We start from the raw sequence: 22,434 nt of genomic DNA, 5'->3' as shown, positions 1-22,434 counted from the left end.
TGGGAGGCCTGGACGGCAAAGAAGGGGGGGATGTGTGTTTTTTCAGCCGCGAGGGGTGGGGAGTGGGCATTCCAGTAGCTTTTTTTTTTAACCAAATGACTCCTGGACAGAATTGTTGCTGGCTGGGGTCATCTGATGGTAAGTAAGGTTTTTTTCTTTGTCCCCCCCTTCTTTCTTTCTTTCTTTCCCTACAAGTGATGTTCTGTCTGTATTCTTGGTGCTGGTGGAGGGGAAGCAACAGTGGGAGGGCTTCTAGTGCCCTGGCCCCGCTGGTGGACATTCTGGTGCTTTTTGGACATTTTGTGAGAGAATTTTGGAGTGGATGGTCCTCTGGCCTGATCCAACATGGCTTCTCTTATGTTCTTATGTTCTTTCTTTCCACGTCTTACTTTATTTTCCTTTCCTTCCATTTCATTCTTTCCCTTTCTTTATTTCCCTTTCTCTTTCTTTCCTTCCATTTTTACTGGATGAAACTTTTCTGTTCATCATACTGTGGTTGCAGACATAAGAGCTCTGCCAATGAAAAGTTGGCACCCCCAGTTGTAGCCAGCTGGCCTTTCTATGAGATTTCTGTGTGAGTGAGTGAGAGTGAGAGGTGTGGGGCAGAAAGAGATTATTGGAGATTACTGCTGTATATCTCAACAGCACTGGAAGTGGTGGTACTATGAACATGGCACCATTTTACTGGTCCTGCTTTTAACAGCTGTCTGACAGCAAAATTAAACTCTTCCTGTAAATATTGAAAAGAATGAAAAGAGGTTCACTGGCTAAATATCTGCAGAACAGGTTGCTTTTAAAGGCATGGGAAACAGCCAGTAAAAAGCTGCAAGCCCCTCATAAATATCATTTTTGGGATAACTGCAGAAAAGCTTGTGTGAACTTCATATAACTTGAAATTAATTCATTAATTTCAGTACAATTCTCTGCTACCTTTCACAGCAATTTCCCAGTGTTTCAGCAAGGAAAACTATGAAAAATATCTGTCAAAAGATTTTCTTGAAACCAAGCAAGCTTGGTTGTAACTTGAGGCAAGGTTCCAGTAGTAGCAGCTAAATGTGTCAGCATATTTTGAGGTAGAGCAGCTGCCAGGGCCCAATGTGGGTGGTAGACAGTGCTGGCATTCCTGATGGCAGTGGCAACAGCACTCCCAACTGCATACACTGGCCAGTGCTGTTGAGGAAGGGGTGTGTAGGTGGTGCAGACAATGGAACATGGGCATTAGGAGTGCTTGCAAGCTGGAAAAGAACACACAAACAGATAGGTGAATGCAGGTGTGGGGGTGGAAAGAGAGAACCCTGGGAATGCATGAAAAAGTTGCAAACCGCCCACTTTCCACCCCACCCCCCCCCTTTTTGGCTCAGAATGAGTTTCAGAGAGATTTTTCAGAAAACAAAGTTACTTCAGAAGAAGAGGCAGGTTTGAGGGAGTGCCTTGGAAGTGACATTACAGGAAGAGGTGGAGTTTTGGATCAGTGTGCCCCAAAAGTGACATCACTTGGCCCTTGACCTGGAAGGAAATGACATAATTCCTGTCTCCCAGCTCCCCCCCCAAAGTCTCCTAGCTCCACCTCCAAATTTTAGTGGCCCACGAAGAAGAAGTGTAAAAATAACTAGGCTATGGGGTGAGGTGGAGTTTGGGAAACCCTACTCTACAGTATTCTATTCATTATGTTCATAGCATGGTTATTATATGTAGTGTATTTTTAAAGGAAAGAACTGGAAACAAGTTTAGAATAAAGCTAGTCCTTAGTTTTTTTGCAGCACCTCAAGAAAGAACTCTGATTTTCATGATAATTTTATGTGATTCATCAAGAAACAGTAAACATGTTATGTTTCCTTCTGTTTCAAGAGACTTCTTGACAGCTGAAGACAAAGAAAATATTTTCAATGCTGATCACTTTCCACTGTGGTACAGAAGAGCTGCTGAACAGATACCAGGAAGCTTTGTGTACTCAATCCCATTCAGTACAGGTTAGTTATTTAGCTATGGTTTCACTCACAGATGATGCATTACCTTTAGAAAGAATCCTTGGTCAAACAAAGAATGGCACCCATTGTTGCTTTTCCATGTAATATTATTTAAATTATGGGTAATTAAGAATTTGTGAGATAGCTTCAACAATTATTTTTAACCTTGAAATGTATTAAAAAATTGTTCTGTGTATCTATATACCTGTGTATCTAAACCTGTTTAGGCGAAGAGCACATTTTAGCTCACCCGCGGAGCCTGATGGACCCGGAAGGGTTCCTAACGGCTCTTCGGGACACCTGGCCCACTGGCGACTCCCTGGATGATCTGGTAGAGTCCTGGGATGATGGGCTCTCCAGGGCCATTGGGGAGGTCGCACCCAAGCGCCCTCTGCGTCCCCGCTTGAAGCCATCACCCTGGTTCAACCAGGAGTTGCGGCAACAAAAGCGGGGACTCAGACGACTGGAGAGGCAATGGCAGCGTACTCGAGACGAAGTGACCCGAACATCTTATAGAGAGAATTTGAAGGCCTATGAGATGGCAATCAAAGCCGCAAAGAAAACGTTCTTTGTGGCTAAGATTGCGTCCGCAACTTCGCGCCCGGCACAATTGTTCGACATAATTAGAGGACTTACAACGCTGCCGCAGGGCAGACTAAATTCTAATTAATTGGAAATAGGCTGTGAGGCTTTTGCGAAATTTTTTGTGGATAAAATCGCGTCACTTCGCCCCGACCCCCTGGCCAATTTTGAGACAGTTAGCGAAATCGAGGCTCCGAGCCTGTCTTCGGATTATACGCTGGATGGCTTCGACCCCCTCAGCCTGGAGGTAGTTGACAGGATTCTCTTAACGGCTCGCCCAACTACTTGTAAATTGGACCCATGCCCTTCCTGGCTTATTAAATCTTGCCAGGGTGACCTTAGATATCCTATACGGGATATCATAAATAGATCCCTGATGGAAGGGCACTTTCCAACGCCACTCAAAGAGGCAGTGGTCCGTCCCCTCTTAAAGAAACCATCTTTAGATCCAGCCCAATTGGCACATTATCGGCCGGTCTCAAATCTGCCCTTCCTGGGCAAACTTATTGAGAGGGCAGTGGCGATGCAGCTACAGACTTTCCTGGAGGATGCTTCCATCCTTGACCCATTTCAGTCCTGCTTTCGCCCGGGACATGGGACGGAGATGGTGCTGGTCGCTCTAGTGGATGACCTTCAACGGCATCTGGATTGGGGCGGCTCGGCGGTGCTGATGCTGTTAGACCTGTCGGCTGCATTCGACACGGTCGACCATCGGCTACTGAAGGGTCGCCTCACCGACGCAGGGATTCAGGGGTTGGCCTTACAGTGGCTTTCCTCTTTCCTGGAAGGTCGGGGACAAAGGGTCGCAGTTGGGGGGGAGCTGTCCCGGAGGTGCACACTTGACTGTGGTGTACCACAAGGGGCGGTTCTCTCCCCGATGTTATTTAACATCTATATGCGGCCTCTTGCCCAGATTGCCCGAAGGCACGGGCTAGGGTGTCACCAGTACGCTGATGACACCCAGCTCTATCTACTGATGGACGGCCAGCCGACCTGTGCCCCGGAAAATCTAGATCGGGCATTACATGCCGTGGCTGAGTGGCTCAGACTGAGCGGGCTGAAGCTTTATCCTGCGAAGACAGAGGTCTTTGCTTGGGTCGCCGCGGCCCGGGAGGGGGAATCCCCCTGCCAGCCTTTGACGGTGCGCCGCTGATAGCGGCGGACAGGGTCAGGAGCTTGGGGGTGCTATTGGAGCCTTCCTTAAAGATGGAGGCTCAGATAGCAGCCGCTGCCAAGTCCACGTTTTTTCATCTTAGGCGGGCAAGGCAGTTGGCCCCCTTCCTGGAGCGTGATGACCTAGCAACAGTGATCCATGCTACGGTCACCTCGAGGTTAGACTACTGCAATGCCCTCTACATGGGGCTGCCCCTGTCCCAAACCCGGAAATTGCAGCTGGTGCAGAATGCCGCGGCCCGGCTGTTATTGGGTCTCCCAAAGTGGGGACACATTCAGCCGGGTCTTCGGACCCTGCACTGGCTTCCAGTGATATACCGAGTCCGGTACAAGGTGCTGGTTATCACCTTTAAAGCCCTATATGGCTTGGGACCTGTCTACCTGAAGGACCGTCTTTCCCCGCATGTTCCCCAGAGAGTACTGAGGTCGGGAACACAAAATCTCCTTACTGTCCCTGGGCCGAAAGAAGCCCGCTTGAAATCCACCAGAGAAAGGGCTTTCTCTGTTATGGCCCCTATATGGTGGAATCAGCTGCCGGAGGAGGTGAGGGCCCTGCGGGACTTTGTTCAGTTCCGCAGGGCCTGTAAGACGACCCTCTTCCGGCTAGCCCATACCTAGCTTGAGAACCTAATGCAACTTGCCAGATTTCTTTTATATATACTTGAATATTTATTCATTTTTAGAGTTTTATCTGTTTTAATTGTTTATTCCCTCACATGTTTAAATATTGCTTATTGTTATGTGGGATCTATTGTTGGAAGCCGCCCTGAGCCATTCGTGGGAAGGGCGGGATATAAATTCTAAATAAATAAATAAATATATATATGTGCATAGAATGTCACTAGGTATTAATTAGAAGACTAGAAACTTTGGCTTAATGAGGAATCAGAAATAGATAGTTCATGTTTTTAAAACCTTGTGAAGGCAGCTATAAATTTTAGTACAAATTGTTTGAATATACCAGGAACTTATTAGAACAGGATCCTGGCAAGCTAATGGTAAACGGTAAAGCGTAAATAATCAGAAAAGAGGGGCAGAAAATGAAAAAGTTGCCCCCTGGTTGTCAAAACCATATAGTAGGCCTGCCTGTGAGTTTTAATGGGAGTCTGGTCTTAGTTTGGTGTAGTGGTTAAGTGCACAGACTCTTATCTGGGAGAACTGGGTTTGATACCCTACTACTCCATTTGCAGCTGCTGGAATGGCCTTCGGTCAGCCATAGCTATTGCAGAGCTGTCCTTGAAAGGACAGCTTCTGTGAGAGCTCTCTCAGCCCCATCTACTTCACAGGGTGTAATGTACTGAGTGACGAGATGTGTTGAAGGCAACATGTTTTATTAGCGAGTACATCACAAAGCAAAGCAACGCGGGCTGGGTCCCGATTATATACATACCCAGGAACAACCCTCAGTCTGGCCAGGTCCAACCCTGGCCACTTAAACTTCTCGCCACAGATCTTGATTGGCGGAGCATATTTGCGGAGTTACATCCGGGGACCAGTGGACTTCCACTGGTCACCTCCGTAGTGTCTGCTGTGTTGTAATTTCAGGACTGACATGCAAGACACAACACTCCTCCCCCCCTAGTTCAAGACACGAAGTCTTTCAAGTAGGCTGGTGCCCTGCATTCCCGGGTCAACCTCCTCGGGTTTATTTGGGGAGTTGGAGCAGCCGCTGTGGCTGGCGGGGCGGCTGGTTTCTTGTGGTGGGGTGACGGTGGAAAAGGGTTGTCCATCGCCTGTTGCTGTTCTGGAATCTCCTCTCTAGGGGAGTGCTTCCTCCACTGTGGTGCTCTTCCGTCCACATAGTCGGTGCGGCCGGCATAGGCTGGGCGGCTTCTGGGGGTGTTGCTTAGTACTCCCCCGCTTCCCGCTCCCCTGATTGCTGTCAGTTCTTCTGGCAATGTGCGACGGCACAGCTGGTCAATATGCCTCCTTAGGATCTGGCCACCCTCCGACGAGACCTCGTAGGAGCGGGACCCGGTGACCCGCAGCACCTTGGCGGCTAACCACTCCGGCCCGCTTGCAAAGTTCTTTGTGTATCCTGGATCCCCTGGAAAGAATCCCCTAGTGGCTTCCCTGGTTTCGGGGGAACTGCGGAGGTCCATAGCCCGGTCAGGATGCAACCTGTCTAGCCTCGTGATCAATTTCTTCCCCATTAGTAACTCAGCAGGGCTTAACCTGGTGATGGGGTTGGGGGTGATTCTGTTATCAAATAGGAAGGCTGCCAAGCGGTGATCCCAATCTCCCTGTACAATGCAACCCAGGACCTCTTTAGTGGTCCGCACCATGCGCTCTGCTTGAACGTTGGTGGCTGGATGGAAAGGGGCGGACCGAATGTGCTGGATGAGGTACCGATTCAAGAACTCCTGAAATTCTCGGGAGGTGAAAGCGGTCCCATTGTCTGTGACGAGGGTCTCGGGAATCCCGTGAGTGCAAAAGACCCTTCGCAAAGCTCTGACCGCCGCCGCGGTGGAGGCTGAAGCTACGGGAATCACTTCCAACCACGTGGTGTATGCATCGACTAAGATAAAGAATATTTGGCCCTGGTATGGCCCCACAAAGTCTAGGTGTAACCAGGACCACGGCCTCCTGTTGGACTCCCAGTGGTGGACAGGGGCACTGGGCGGATCAGGTCGGGACTCTTGGCAGGGTTGGCACCTTTGAACCCACCCTTCTATCTCCTCATCCATCCCTGGCCACTATACATAGCTACGTGCCAGAGCCTTCATGCGCACTATCCCCGGGTGTGTTTCATGTAGAGCTTCCAGCACTTGCTTCCGCAATGGGGGGGGGGGGGGGGAACAACCATCCTGCTACCCCAGAGAAGGCACCCCTTGTGCATGGACAGTTCTTCTCTGCGTGATGCAAATGCCCTGAATTCTGCATCCAGTTTGCCCGTGGGCACTCCCTTCCCACCCAGTCTAAAACGCATGTGAGGATGCGGTCTCTACCTGTGGCCCTAGCTACCTTGGTGGCATGGAGGGGCCTCTCTGGTAGAGTCTCTATAAGCATCACATGATGGGTGGGGGCTGGATTCAGGTCCATAGAGGGCAGCGGCAGGCGGCTGAGGGCGTCTGCGTGTCCCATTGCTTTGCCAGGGCGGTGGACCAGGGCATATGTGTACGAGTTGAGGAACTGGTTCCACCGCAGGATGAGCTGTGACAGAATTTGCTGTGTCTGGCGGTCTAGGGCGAGGAGGCCCAGTAGCAGCTTATGGTCCGTGGCGAGTACCTCACGCAGACAGCTGCTGAACTCCTCAGTGTCCTGGGCGGCGATCAAAACGTCATCAAAAAATGGTTGCACTCCGGGGATTCCTTTGAGAAGAGCATCCATTATGCTCTGAAAAATCCCCGGAGCCACACTAACCCCAAATTGCAACCGCCGCACCCGAAAAGCTCCCGTGAGTCACGATGGTCTGGGCTTCTGCTGTCTCGGTGTCCACCGGGAGTTGCTGGTATGCCTAGGCCAAGTCCAGTTTCCCAAAAACCTTAAAGCCTGCCAGGGCTGCCAGTACATGGCTGACCACCGGAATGGGTTGTCCTGAAGTGCCTTATTTATTGTGCACTTGTAATCAGCACATATGCGCACATCTCCATTCAGCTTCACTGGAGTGACTATGGGTGTTTCCCATGCAGCATAAGATACCGGTTCTAGCAGTCCCTGGGCCATGAGGCGGCCCAGCTCCGCTAATATTTTTGGTTTAAGAGCGAACGGAACTCGCCTGTCCTTCAGCCTTATCGGTCTCACGTGGGGATCGAGGGGTAAGGTGATGGAAGGCCCTTTGTAGCACCCCAGGGACCCATCAAACACTTCCGGGAATTCCCGGCACACGTGCTCGTAATTTTGCGTTCGCATCTGCTGCACCCCCACTATTTGAATACCCAGCGGTCGAAACCAGGCCAGTTCCAGTAATGTGGTGAGCTGCCGTTTGACCATGAGAATGTTCAGCTTGCCCTTAAAATTCTTAAACGCTACCCTTACAGTGGCCCAACCCAAAATCTGTACAGGGTTTTTTTGGAAGTCCCGTAGTATGAAGTCCACTGGTCGCAGCCGGGGCCGGCCACGGGGACAAAGTTTTCTTAGAGACTCCTCCAAAATTATGGAGATGGAGGAGCCTGAGTCCAGGTCCATTAGGCATGGAGCGCCTTCGATTAGGACCGACACCCTGACCTTATCTGGTGAGTGAGGTGGTGAGGGGTAAGTTCATTACCTGCAGGCTAGTCGATGCGGTCGAGTAGGCATCGGTCGAGTCGTGGTTGGTGGACTGGTGTCTGCGGGTAGCCTTGGCCCGGCAAGCCCGCGCTATGTGGCCCACTCTTTCACAGTTCCTGCAGTCCACATTGCGGTAGGGGCAGTCCCGGCGCTCATGTGGATCCCCACAGCTGGCACACTCGGTGTTGGCTGGTCTCTCTGTTGCTTGTGGCCGCGTGGGCACTCTCGGCCCCATTCCTGGTTGGCGACATAGCTGGTTTGCCTCCTCTTCCTCTGGGTTGCCTGATGTCATCTCCTCCTGGTGGACGGCTTCCGCTCGCGGGTTGTTGTAAGCTTTGGTTGCTCTCTCGAACATGGTGGCTTCATTGAAGGTGAGTTGGAGGGTGAGCTCTTCCTTTGTGAAGAGCTTTTGCTGCAGTCTTTCTTCTTGGAGGCCCCAGACGAAGCGATCCCTCAGGACTTCATCTAGCTTGTCGAAGCTGCAGTTCCCTGCAATTTGGCAGAGGGCAGCCAGATAGACGGCGGCTGTCTCTCCCGCCCCTTGATCCCTCTTGTGGAAGAAGAATCGGCGGGCGATGGTGGAAGGCAGTTGACCCGCTCCGTGTAGGTCTCCCACCTATTGGGGTTGGCGGGGTCGAACTCTGAAAGGTGGCCCATCATCCCACTTGGGTTAGCCATGGCGGCGGCAGCGGCGGGTGCTTCCATCTCCCTTGAATGCGTGCCTTCCTCATCTCCAGCCAGGTCAGCAACGTCCCGCTGGGGAGTTACCTGGCTAGGATCCCATCCTCGTCGCCACTGTAATGTACTGAGTGACGAGACGCGTTGAAGGCAGCATGCTTTATTAGCGAGTACATAAAGCAAAGCAATGCGGGACGGGTCCCGATTATATACATACCCGGGAACCACTCTCAGTCTGGCCTGGTCCAATCCTGGCCAGTTATACTTCCCGCCACAGATCTTGATTGGCGGAGCGTATTTGCGGAGCTACATCCGGGGACCAGTGGACTTCCACTGGTCACCTCCATAGAGTCCGCTGTGTTGTAATTTTGGGACTGACTTGCAAGACACAACACAGGGTGTCTGTTTTGTGGGGGGGAGGAGGTAAAGGAGATTATAAGCCGCTGTGAGTTTCTGAGAATCAGTGTGTAGGGCAGGGTATAAATCTAATATATTATTATTATTGTTATTATTATTATTATGTCACCTGCTTTGCACTACATCTACTTTGATGGTGCAGTTGGTAAATGGAAAGTGCCCTGCTTTGGCCACAGTGATAGCACATAGTTTTACATCGTGTCTGCTGTCTCCAGTTTTATACTGACTCGAGTCCTAACAAGAACCTTGGAGTCAAATCAGACAAGGATCCATGACTGGATTTTCCCAGCACTTTTAAAGTGCTAGCTAGGAATTTGGGTTGGAATCATATGGCAAGGGAAGGGAGAGAGGCTAGCTATTCCTACATGGGTGGTTTTACCAGTCAAAATGTGCACATGCACACTGTTGTTAGCTTTCAAAGGGAAATGGTCAAACAGCTAATCTCTTTGCCTGTATTTTCTTCCTTTGAGAATTTATAGAAGCATAGGGGAGTGGTTTCAATCAACAAAACAGCATGGGGGAGTTAAAGCTTCCTCTTCCACCCCTACGTGGTCTCAACTCTCAATCCAAATCAAACTGTCCTGATTTCTCTGACTTCATGCTGAGAATACTCTGTGGCTTTCAGTCTTTATCATCTTCTACTGTAAGAGCACTTCATCAATTCTTATAATGGCTTATACTGAAATAGAATCTTGAGTTGAATAATAATTTTCTTTAATTTTGTAGAAACTGCAAACAAGAGCAATGTGGTGACAGCAAGCACTGCCATTCAGCTTCTTGATGACAGAAAATCTCCAGTGGTTGCAGGTAGAATTGTTGCTGCTTCTTTACATCAATATTATAAAGAGGCTTTGCTTTTCCCCCCTCTTTTTTTCTTTTTCCCGATAATAAAAGGTTTATTTATCATTTGCCAATACAATAACAAACACAAATTAAAATTAGCATACACCATATAAGACATATGAAAATAACATTAAACAAGGATAACTCAGAAATCAGAAATAAATCAAAAGTAGATCAATTTTTTGTAGAAAAGATTATTAGGTACAATGTCATGTTCAGTTAAATATGTTACCAGAGGAAACCAAACAGCTACCACATATTGTTCATATTGTTTTTTGTTCATTTTTTTTCATGCCACTTAGATTGGCTATAAAAATTCTTATTTAAAGTCTGTTTTGGAAGAAAGTTCAATAAAGTGCAATATAATGATCTAATGTCTGGGTCACTGCAGACCTTCTCCTTAAAATGCTAGGTTCTAAGGGCCTCCAACAGAGAAGACATTTAATAAGCTGATTGGGGTGGGGTGATTCAGTATAAACAGCCCAGTAATTATCAAAACAAAAATTTCATTGTTGGAAAATTTGTGAAAGATTTCTTTCTTATTACTTGTTTTTATTGACATGAGTACAGGCGCAGGAGTCATTCATATCTTTGTTTGAAGTGAGGTGCGCATCCAACATAATAATAATTCATGCAAACATCTTATCAAGAAGACTTGTCAACAGTAGTACACAAAAAGTACTGTAACACTGGAGATACTGGACTTTCTCTCAATATGCTACTTGCTTACAATATGTGTAAAATATCAATTGTATTTGTTGAAAAGAATTCATCACTTTAGAAATGTGACATGACTTTAGAGAGATGACTGCTTGTACCAGCATTGCTGTCTCTTTTAATGACAGCTTTCTCCATTTGCAAAAGTGGTAATTTATCAGTCACTGAACACTGAAAACCATGGGACCCAGGAATGGTTCAGAAAACCTTAACAATCGACCACAGTCTTTTTGGCTCTATGACTGTCAGCTCTGGCTTGGAAGATTTCTGGACTTTGGGAGGCAGTGTGTTTCCAATTACATGTTTTCAGGGCTTTTTTTGAGCAGGAACACACAGAAGCACAGTTCCAGCTGGTTTGGCATCAGGGGGTGTGTCCTAATATGCAAATGAGTTCCTGCTTTGTAAAAAAAAGCCCTTCTTGTTTTGAGTCTGTACTTACTGATGAATTTGGGGAGGGGATGTGATGGCATACACTTCACTTTCTGAGGCTGCCATTTCCTCCAGAGGAACACATTCTTGTAGCTTGGAGATCAGTTACAATGCCAGGAGAACTCCAGACCCCACCTGGAGGCTGGCAACCCTCTTGCCCCCAGTGTGTATTGGATTCCTCCTATGTTGTAGATTTAGCCCAGTGGTGTAAAATAATATTAAAAACCTCATCAAGGTAGCAGCTTAAACCAGTTGTGGTAGAAATCATTTCTTCACAAATGCCAGAAGAAAAGACAGGGAAAAGAATATTGTTAGCTGTTGGCCCTGTGCCAACTACAAAAGCTGTTCACTTCTCAGTATTGTAAAGAGGCTAGTTTGGGTAATTCTTCCTGTTTCTACCATGCCTTTGATTTCTGAAATTGTTTCCTGCACCTGCAGTGTGGTGTTTTCATTAAAGCATCCATCAGTAACTAAGGCATTTAAAGGAGGGAGAAACCATAAGTGCTATTATGCTTATAAATGTCGACTGATCAAACATCATTCCATTTCTGCCTTGCAACAAGTAAGAAAACAATTAGGTATGCACTATTATGTTTCATTCTAAATGTACTAATTACTGCTTTTAAAACATAAGGAAAGCAAGGGAAATTGCTTGGTGAGAAGGATTTGCAGTTGTAACACTTAGTAACAATTCGGATGCTTTCAAAAAATAGTCTGTGTGTTTTCAATTACTTGTTTTGAGTCTGTACTTACAGATTATAAACAACCAAATGCTAAGTTTCTCTATTTAGGAAACATAGTTTGAAAAACAATTAACTGCACCAAATAAATGTGGTGTGAATGGCTGAAAACATTTGATGACATCCTGGAAAGCTTGGCACTGGAGTCTTACTGTACAACTGTCTCCAATCTGTCCCATAAAAATAGGACAGTTAAAGGTCACCATCGCTGTCATCATACGTATGCATCATATTGTATGACTTGAAAGTTACAATGCAGTCCTGAGCACAGTTATACCCTTCTAAACCCATTGACTTCAATAGTCTTCAAAGAATGTAACTCTGTTTAGGATTGTGATGTGAGGCCCAGAGAGCTTTTGACTGCAATAGTAAGAGGGTAGATAAGGGACAGGTGTGCACAGAGGTTCCAAAGACACCTTGGGCATCCCAGTCCACAGTCACATCTGTACGGTCCACCAGCTAGATACATAACATTTTGCAGATGCATGCACACACTTGGGGCGTTTTTGCACTTACCTTAACCCGGAGCGACGTCCCTCTTCACCGCGCAGCGTCTGCACGGTTTTCGCACTAATTGCTGCGGAGCATCTGGAAGAGCCGCAAAGTCCCGCGGCTTTTGCGGTGCAAATATAAACCGCCAAAAACAGGTTTACATTTGCGCCGCAAAAGCTGCGGGACTTTGCGGCTCTTCCAGGTGCTCCGGAGCAATTAATGCGAAAACCGTGCAGACGCTGCGCGGTGAAGAGGGACGTCGCTCCGGCTTAAGGTAAGTGCGAAAACGCCCTTGGTTTCTAATATACCTCTCTGACCCTTTTTCAAATAATAGGTTTCAGGCTGTGGTAGTTGCTGGAGTCCAGATCATAGTCATTCTACTATCTTTCTCCTCGGCAACCATCTTCATTCTAGATCATTCCCACAGAAATACTTATTTTTTCTGCCTTAAGGGATATAGACATCTATAGAGATGCCAATGCACCTTATTTTTAAGCCACAATTCTCCCTCCTTTTATGGCCCACTCTGGACCTCTTCACAGCACATATTTCCTGAACCGAAATGTATACGTGCTAGCATCCACTGGGAGAAGATAGCTTTTTAAAAAGCGTGTTCCTGTTTGGCACCTTTATTGCACAGACTGAATTGCTCTTATCTGGGAGAACCGGGTTTGATTCCCCCACTCCTCCACTTGTAGCTGCTGGAATGGCCTTGGGTCAGCCGTAGCTTTCATTTCCCACCACACTGTGCCATTTTGTTCTCACCCATAACTACTTCAGATTTGGCAAAGAACTTTTCCTACTGATCAATGGTACAGCCTTGGCACATACATGACTCCACAATACGCTAACATCTTTATGGCTGACTTGGAGCAGCGCTTCCTAGACTCCCACCCACTCCTACTTCTGTTATACCTGCATTACATTGATGACATTTTTATGGTCTGGACACATGGGAAAGAAGCCCTGGATGCATTCCACCAGGCATTCAATGACTTTCACCCCACCATCAACCCGGCAATGAACCAGTCTATGCAAGAAATACATTTTCTGGACACCACTGTAAAAATACACAATGGACACATAGACACTACCTTATACCAGAAACCTACTGACCAACAAACATACCTGTGTGCCTCCAGCTACCATTCCAAACATACCAAATGACCCCTTGTATACAGCCAGGCTCTACGTTACAGCCACATTTGCTCCAATCCTACTGACAGAGATTCTCACCTGAGGGATCTACAATGAACCTTTTTGAAACTAAAGTACCCACCTGATGAAGTCAGGAAACAGATTAACAAAGCCAGAATGATACCTAGAGAAAACCTGTTGCAAGACAGACCCCAAAAAGATAACAACAGAACACCACTAGTGGTCACACACAACTCTCAACTGAAAACAGTTTAACATATCATCAATAACTTACAACCTCTATTGAACAGTGACAGCTCTCTTTCAACAAACCTTTTCTTGCACACAAACAGCCCCCTAATTTCAAACAACTCCTCACTCACAACAATACAACATCTCACTTGAGCATGGACACTGGTACCAGAGCTTGCAGTAAACCCAGGTGCCAACTTTGCTGCCACATACAACCAGGCATCACAATCTCAGAACCTAACAACATTAACTATACCATCTCAGGCTCATTCACTTGTTCATCTTCCAACATTATATATGCCATTAAATTGCAACAATGCCCTTTGGTTCTCTACATAGGGCAAACAAACCCTTCAACAAAGGATAAATGGACACAAATCTGACATCAGGGCTGTGATCACACACTCTAAATAATGCACTTTCAATCCACTTTCAATGCACTTTTCAAATGGATTTTGCCAGTTCACACAGTAAAATCCAGTTGTAAAGTACACTGAGAAAGGATTGAAAGTGCATTCTTTAGTGGGTGTGATCGCTACCCAAGAATCACAAAACTGAGAAACCTGTGGGAGAACACTTTAACCTTCCAGAACATTCATTGGGTAACCTCAAAGTTGCTGTTTTACTGCAAAGGAACTTCAAGAACATAATGGAAAGGGAAATTGCTGAATTACAAATTTATTATTATTATGTTTTATTTATATCCTGCCCTCCCCACCGAAGCAGGCTCAGGGTGGCTTACAACAATAAAAACATTTATAATACAAAACAGTAGCTAATTAAATTTAAGACCAACAATTAAATTATTATGAAACTTGGAACAAACACCTCCGCAGGACTAAAAAGGGATATATGTTTTTTATCTAAATACATATGCTAAACCCACTTTCACCAAGTATGCCTATATATTCACAGTATTCCAAAGTATTTCTCTTTTAGGATAGTGTGTCAGAATAATGTTTTTAATTGACATACTCAGGGGATATTGGCTGTTTATCTCATTACATATACTAAAACCATCTTCCACTATATTTTAATATTTTTTCTAATGGCAAACTAGAATAATGTATATATTTATGTTACATGTTAAAAGGTTAATTAGTTGGACAGGAAAAATTTCTGGGAAAGAACATAAGAGAAGCCATGTTGGATCAGGCCATTGGCCCATCCAGTCCAACACTCTGTGTCACACAGTGGCCAAAAATTTATATATATATATATATATATATATATATATATATATATATATATATATATATATATATATATATATATATATATATATATATATATATATATATATATATATATATATATATATACACACACACACTGTAGCTAATAGCCACATATCTATACACACTGTGGCTAATAGCCACTGATGGACCTCTGCTCCATATTTTTATCTAATAACCCCCTCTTGAAGCTGGCTATGCTTGTAGCTGCTACCACCTCCTGTGGCAGTGAATTCCACACGTTAATCACCCTTTGGGTGAAGAAGTACCTCCTTTTATCCGTTCTAACCCAACTGCTCAGCAATTTCATTGACTGCCCACGAGTTCTTGTATTGTGAGAAAGGGAGAAAAGTACTTCTTTCTCTACCTTCTCCATCCCATGCATAATCTTGTAAACCTCTATCATGTCACCCCGCAGTCAATGTTTCTCCAAGCTAAAGAGCCCCAAGCGTTTTAACCCCAAGTGTTCCAAACCTTTAATCATTCTAGTTGCCCTTTTCTGCACTTTTTCCAATGCTATAATATCCTTTTTGAGGTGCGGTGACCAGAATTGCACACAGTATTCCAAATGAGACCACACCATCAATTTATACAGGGGCATTATGATACTGGCTGATTTGTTTTCAGTTCCCTTCCTAATAATTCCCAGCATGGCGTTGGCCTTTTTTATTGCAATTGCACACTGTCTTGACATCTTCAGTGAGTTATCTACCACAACCCCAAGATCTCTCTCTTGGTCAGTCTCTGCCTGTTCACACCCCTTCAACTTATATTTGTAGCTGGGATTCTTAGCCCTAATGTGCATTACTTTGCACTTGGCCACATTGAACCTCATCTGCCACGTTGACGCCCACTCACCCAGCCTCAACAGATCCCTTTGGAGTTCCTCACAATCCTCTCTGGTTCTCACCACCCTGAACAATTTAGTGTCATCTGCAAACTTGGCCACTTCACTGCTTACTCTCAACTCCAAATCATTTATGAACAAGTTAAAGAGCATGGGACCCAGTACTGAGCCCTGCGACACTCCACTGCTTACCGTCCTCCACTGCAAAGACTGCACATTTATACTCACTCTCTGCTTCCTATTAATTAGCCAGTTTTTGATCCACAAGAGGACCTATCCTTTTACTCCATGACTCTCGAGCTTACTAAGGAGCCTTGAGAACAGTCTTGTAGTGCCCCGTGCTTTGTAGTTTTCCCTGTGCTTCTCAATGTTAAAAGAACCTTTAAATTAAATAATTCAGGGTTTTGGTGTTGGGTGTCATCACCAGTGTACTAGTGATACTGAGCTATACATTTTCTTGCCTCATCTCCAGATGCTTTATTTATTTTTATTTACTTAAAACATTTGTATGCCACTTTCCCACCCAACTTTGGGTCTCCAAGGCAGCAAACAATCACAACATAAAAATAAACTTCAAAATATAGATAATATGTATAAAATATGTAATAAAACATGCAGACTTAGAGACACAGATACATTAACAGGAAGGAGAGTTCCTGAAAGTTTGGGAGGGTCCATGGCTCAGTTGTAGAGCATCTGCTTGGCATGCAGAAGGTCCCTGGTTCAATCCCCAGAACCTCCAGTTAGAAAGCACCAGGTAGTAGGTGCTTTGAAAGACAATTTGAAAGACCTTAGTGTGAGACCCTGGAGAACCGCTGCCAGTCTGAGTATACAATACTGGCTTTGATGGACCAGTAGTCTGATTAAGTGTATGGCAGTTTCATGTGTTGATGTGAAAATTAGTGAGGATATGCTGAACAAAACATTTTTATTCACTGGCAGACGATAATTAAGGAAACAGATGAATCAAAAGTTTTGACACGATGGCTGAGAAGGCAATTTTTAGGGTAGCCACCAGTCTAGCCTTAGATTGTAGGGGCACCTGAAGCAGGGCCTCTGTTGATGACCAAATAGGTTAGGTTCTTGTGGGAGCAGGTGGTTCTTAAGATATGCTGGCTGGTCCAAAGCTGTACAGGGCCAAGGCTGCTGAGAGTGAACATGGGCCCTTGGACTAAGATTCCACATGGACCCCCTCATAGGACCCCAAGCCAAGCCAAATATCATAACAAAAGAAATCACTTGGCTTCTTGTTGCCATGAATCTATAGTGATAAAATAATTGACCCATTTGTCCATCTGTTTTTATTTATTTATTTACTTTATATATATATTTCTCTCCAATGGGCATAGGGTTGCCCTCTCTGGGTTAGGAAGTACTTGGGGGTGGAGCCTGGGGAGGGAGGGGTTTAGAGAGGGGAGGAATCTCAGCAGAATATAATGCCATAGAGTCCACCTCCAAAGCAGCCATTTTCTTTGGGGGGAAATGATTTTGGTCACCTGGAGATCAATTGTAATAGTGGGGAGTCTCCAGGTGCTACCTGGAGGTTGGCAACCCTAAATGGGGACACAAAGCAGCTAACATCATTCTCTTTTCTTCCATTTTATCCTCACAGCAACTCTGTGAGACATGTTAGGCTGAGAGTGTGTGACTGGCCAAAGGTTTCCCAGCAGGCTTCCATTGCAAAGTAGGGATTTGAACCTGAGTTTTCCAGATCCTTCTCCAACATTTTAAATGCTACATCACACTGGCAGGCACAATTCATCAGCGAATAAAGCTAGGAGACTCAAAACTGGCCACCAACTTCAGGATGCCAAAAAACTGAAGGAAATTGGAATACCCAAGATCAGGTTATTTTCACAGTAGACAACATGTAATAAGAAAATTTTTAAGCAACCTGTCATATGTCTATAATACTCAAATCCCCAATCCTGCCATGGGAGGATGCTGGGTGATACACTCTCAGCCAGACTTACCTCACATGGTTGTTGTGAAGATATAATAGAGAACAGAACAATGTAGCTTTGGGTCTCCATTGGGGAGAAAGACTGAGTATGGTATTTGTTATAAATATTAATTTAATGATATTAAAAATATTAGATCATTTGTCATATAGCAAAGTAGCCTTAACAAAGGGCTGTTAGATCTTTCACCAACACAATAATAATTATAGCAACCCAGTGATATCATTATAATAACAACCCAGTGTCTGAACTGGGTGTTCTAATTTCTGTTTGACATCTATAACCATTAAAACAGATTAATGTCCCAATACCATGCATGTTAAAGGGGAGGGGAAAGAGAAGCATAATTTTACTACTTTGTTAGTTAATAGGGAAATAGTAACCCCTCCCCCCCTCTTCTGTTCATAATATTAACAAAGGTTTGCTATATTCTGTTGCCAAGCAAGGTAGGGAATGAGAAAAACTTGAAACCAAGACTTGAAAATAATGTGGGGGGGGGGCATGGAAAAATTAGATGGAGGGAGAGAGAAATAAATAAGAAAGATGTGGGAAAGAGGAAAGAAGATTAAAGTCAATAGATGAGCACAAACCAGGAATATGGAGGTTCATTTCCATTTGTGGGGCCACAGAACCATGGACCTTTACAGACCTTCCACTTGTTCATTTTATGAGGTTCATAATATGGTAGAATGGCCCCCCTGTGGGATAGAGATGCCAAACTCACAGGAAGACTCCAGATGTTTACTGGCCCCCCAAGATTAGTGAGGATTGGATTTAGGGGAGCCCCCAAAGCAGGTACCCCTAGAAAAGTGCTCTCTGGGGAAATCACAACCACAATTTCAGGAGTGCATTGAACAGACCCCTTAAAAGATAAAGGCATAAAACTCCCCAGGATGCCCTTCTACCTGCCCTCCAGGATTAGTGAGGATTGGATATGGGGGGCTGACTAGTGGCCCCCCAAAGCAAGTGCCACCAAGAATGTGCTCTCAGGAAATCACAGCCACAGGTTGAAGAGTGTGTTGAATCCCCTCCTGCAAGCTAGAGGGCCCCCTCTCACCTTCATGGCCCAAAGGGGTGTTGTTGACAATTAGGTGGGAGGGTGGATCCTCAGCTGAGCCCCTCTGCTCACACAGCCCTGAATCCACTTCACCTCACACAATCTCAGACAGACAGAGCTAGTGACAATGCCCAGTGGCGGGTGGGGCTCCTCAGCCAAGGAACCAATGAAGCTAAGATCTCTGCTCTGAGAGCCAGTTTGGTTTAGTAGTTAAGAGCAGCAGACTCCAATCCAGATAACGGGTTTTAATTCCCCACCCATCCACGGGTTTTAATTCCCCACCCATCCCCACCCAAGTCACAGTTCTCTCAGAGCTTTTCTCTCAAGAGCAGTGATCTCAGAGCACTCTCAGCCCCACCTACCTCACAGAGTGTCTGTTGTGGGGAGAAGGTGAAGATATTGTCAGCCACTCTGAGACTACAAGTGAAGGGCAGGTATAAATCCAACTCTTCTTCTTCTTCTTCTTCTTTGAGGTGAGCAGAAGGACAGATGTCTCAGTGGCAGAGCTCAGCACCAAACACAACCCCAGCCAGGAAGAGGTATTCCGAAATAAGTATGGAGAGGGAGGGTGTTCTGGGAAGGCAACCAGAAGCTAAGCTCATTTGCCCAGGGTGAGCAGAGGGACAGGTGGCTCAGAGCCCTGACTCCACTCCACCTCACACTATCCCCACCAGCCAGAGCTAGTAGTCACAAAGTCCAATGGGAGGTCCTCAGCTAATGAAGCTAAGCCCCTCTACTCAGCATGAGCAGAAGGACAGAGCAGGCTGCATTGATCCTGCATTGAGCAGGGGATTGGACTAGACGGCCTGAATGGTCCCTTCCAACTCTGTGATTCTATGACAGGAGCCTCAGAGCCCTGAGTAAGCACTAAACACTCCCAATTCCCACTACTTACAGGAGAAATGAATTCCAGTTCCCTTCAATCTTTGACTAAGTTTTATTCCTCTAACAAAGATGTGACATGTCTGCTGTCAACAGAAAACAATGGCTGCTTGTGAGTTGGGGGTATATATTATTCTACTCCCATACAACAGAATGGGAGCTCTTTACTATTTTAAAAACTGCCCTCCCATGTGTTTCCCTGAATTGAAACCCATGAAGCTCAAGATGGTCAGTATTTTTTTCCCCGCATAGTGGATAGCTGACCTGTAGAATTCACTACCAGTGGGGTTCAGTGGGCATTGGACAGATTTATGAAAGTTAGGTCTTGGCTATTAGCTGCATTAACTAAATGCCAAATATTAGTATCCAGAAAACAACTGAGAGCTGGTTATTTAGGGGCTGTACTTTTAGGCTTCACTGTGACTGGACATTGGTGGAAGCATGCTGGACTATTGGTTTTATCCAGCATGTCTATATTATGTCATCATTTTAAGTCTATCCCCTCTGTCCCAAGAGAAAAGGAGAGTTCTGAGTGGAAGAGATTTCACATTGCGCCCTGCAATCTTCCTCTCTCCTGAACTTGTTTCTGTGTTGCATGTGTCTGAAACTAGATCTGTCCCAAATGTATTTTTCAGTCTTCTTCTGGTTGGAGATCCTTTTAGTGAAGGGCCATAACTCAGTGGTCAATTAAACTCAGAGCTCGTCCCAGGATCTCTTTTACTTTTGCGTCAATTATGAATGCAAGGGGCATATAACATATAAATGATTAAGAACAACAGCTTTGTGGTCTTAAAATGGTGAGAAATTACAAAAGGATCTTATAACAATGAAAATGAGATAACCTGAAATTGACTGTGACCAGGGCTTTTTTTTTTTGTAGAAAAAGCTCAACAGGAACATTTGCATATTAGGCCACACATCCCTGACACCAAACCAGCCGGAACTGCGTTCCTGTGTGTTCCTTCTCAAAAAAAGCCCTGACTGTGACAATATAAAAAAAAACCAGTGAGACCAAAAAATTGCCATATTGGCTCATCCCTATTCTACCTAAAAAGAATATTCTACATTCTATCCTACATCAACATTTTAAAAAATTTCCACCTCAGATTTTAGAAGATTGTTTGCCAGATATATTTTAATAAACTTCTAAAAAGAATTCATGCAGAAAATATTGTGACTTTTAGTAACAGATGTCCATGTCAGCTTTTCAAACAAATATTTCTGTAGAAACTCTTGTAATTAAGTATACACCAAGTAGCTAAAAATAATCTGCAATACATTTGAAAATTACAAGCAATTGTGGAAGATAATTTGTGGTCTCCATGGAATATATAGCAAATGGTGTCTTTCATCTATGTTTTCTGCAGTTGAACATTAAGTATCTCATATTGCAAAATGGTAACTTTGCATTTGCTAATTTAAATGATTAGATCTTATTTTCTCCATGGACTATCTTCTGACATATGAAATGTTAGTAAACATCACTGTGGAAAATGGTTATTTGCGGTAGTATCCACAGCCTGAAATGATAAATATACAGTTCTTTTCTGGAGCATATTATGGTGTTTCTTAATATGAAAATTTTTTAACATGCAACAAGTCAAAAAGTAGGTTTTTTCAGAGTTGGAGTTTCAATGTAGCCAGATCCGTTGATACTTAAATCCAGGGACTGGAGCCATGAACAAACTAGGTGGCTGAAAGAATCACACGATTTACAGATCTGAGATGAATAAGGCAGCCTTTATTGTTATTATGCAGATATCCAGCCAGTTTGGCAAACCCAAGGAAAATATATAATACATCCCTTCCATTCATAAAAGTCAAGGAAAATATATAATACAGCCCTTACATTCATAAAAGTCAACCAGCTGAATGCCATCAAAATTCAGTTCTTTCTTCAATTTTAAAAATTTCTCTTGTACAAAGTAGGAGGGAAAATCACAATGAATTTGTTCAATCACAATAAACTTATCTCATGTGTTTCCCAAATCACCTTCATAGGGGAAGTGGGTGACAATGAGGGAGAGGAATTTCTCTGATGTGACAATGTCATCTATGGAATACTCTTCCCCTGACATTCTGATGCCTAATTTTATGGTTATTTGCCCAGACTCAAAACTTTGTATTCAGGTTTAAAAGTGCTCTGTGGTTTTATTTTGTAACCTAGATAAATAATTGAATTATATGAAAACCACTTCAAATAAAATATTGGAAAGGCCGTATGAAAATATTTTCAATGAAAAAATTATCCTGGAAGAATGATTATTTTTCTCTTTTACAAAATGGCCTATTCTATTTACATTTTTTTAAAAAAAAGGAATAGTGTTGTTTTATGATAAGTGGATATTCTGAAGTAATAAAAATGTTATTCCCTGCCATACATACAAATTAGGGCTTGATATATAATTTTATGTTGCTGTCTTCTATACAATAGATAAGTGAGGTGCGTTGGATAATAATTAACATTTGATCTGATTAACACCCACTCTTTAATATAACTAGTTTGACTGCAGTAATTTCCAGCATTCAGTAATGACAGAAAATGTCCTTGATTTTGGCATCTTGCTGCCTGGTTTTGTTCATTTTATTGGGGAACAGCAACCCAAAACAAATAGAGAGAGAAATCTCCAGCTCCACTGAAACTCAACTTCCTTTTATCAGTTCCTTCAGAATGGATTCTTGTTCCCTCTCCAATTATTGACTGATCCACAGCACAGGAGAAGATTGTGGATGATCTTGTTTGCACAGATGGTGAACAGCCCTGTTTACAGCCCTTTCTGCTATCAGCCTTCTCTGCCATGTTGGGATTAGGGAGG

At 44.5% G+C, this 22,434-nt stretch overlaps 1 protein-coding gene across 1 annotated transcript in view; it reads left to right on the top strand.

Annotated features, from left to right (window-relative positions):
* The window catches only part of CACNA2D3 (calcium voltage-gated channel auxiliary subunit alpha2delta 3), a 1,102,401-nt gene that overhangs the window by 890,298 nt on the left and 189,669 nt on the right, over window positions 1-22,434 (top strand). Inside the window, exons 26-27 of the mRNA XM_060238809.1 lie at window positions 1,849-1,970; window positions 9,753-9,833. Coding sequence (XP_060094792.1) covers window positions 1,849-1,970; window positions 9,753-9,833 — 203 coding nt within the window. The remainder of the gene's footprint in view (window positions 1-1,848; window positions 1,971-9,752; window positions 9,834-22,434) is intronic.

The sequence above is a fragment of the Heteronotia binoei genome, chromosome 5, assembly GCF_032191835.1.
Source record: "Heteronotia binoei isolate CCM8104 ecotype False Entrance Well chromosome 5, APGP_CSIRO_Hbin_v1, whole genome shotgun sequence".
NCBI lineage: Eukaryota > Metazoa > Chordata > Lepidosauria > Squamata > Gekkonidae > Heteronotia > Heteronotia binoei.
The sequence above is the reverse complement of the archived record's forward strand: the minus strand, read 5'-3'. Positions and strand labels throughout refer to the sequence as shown.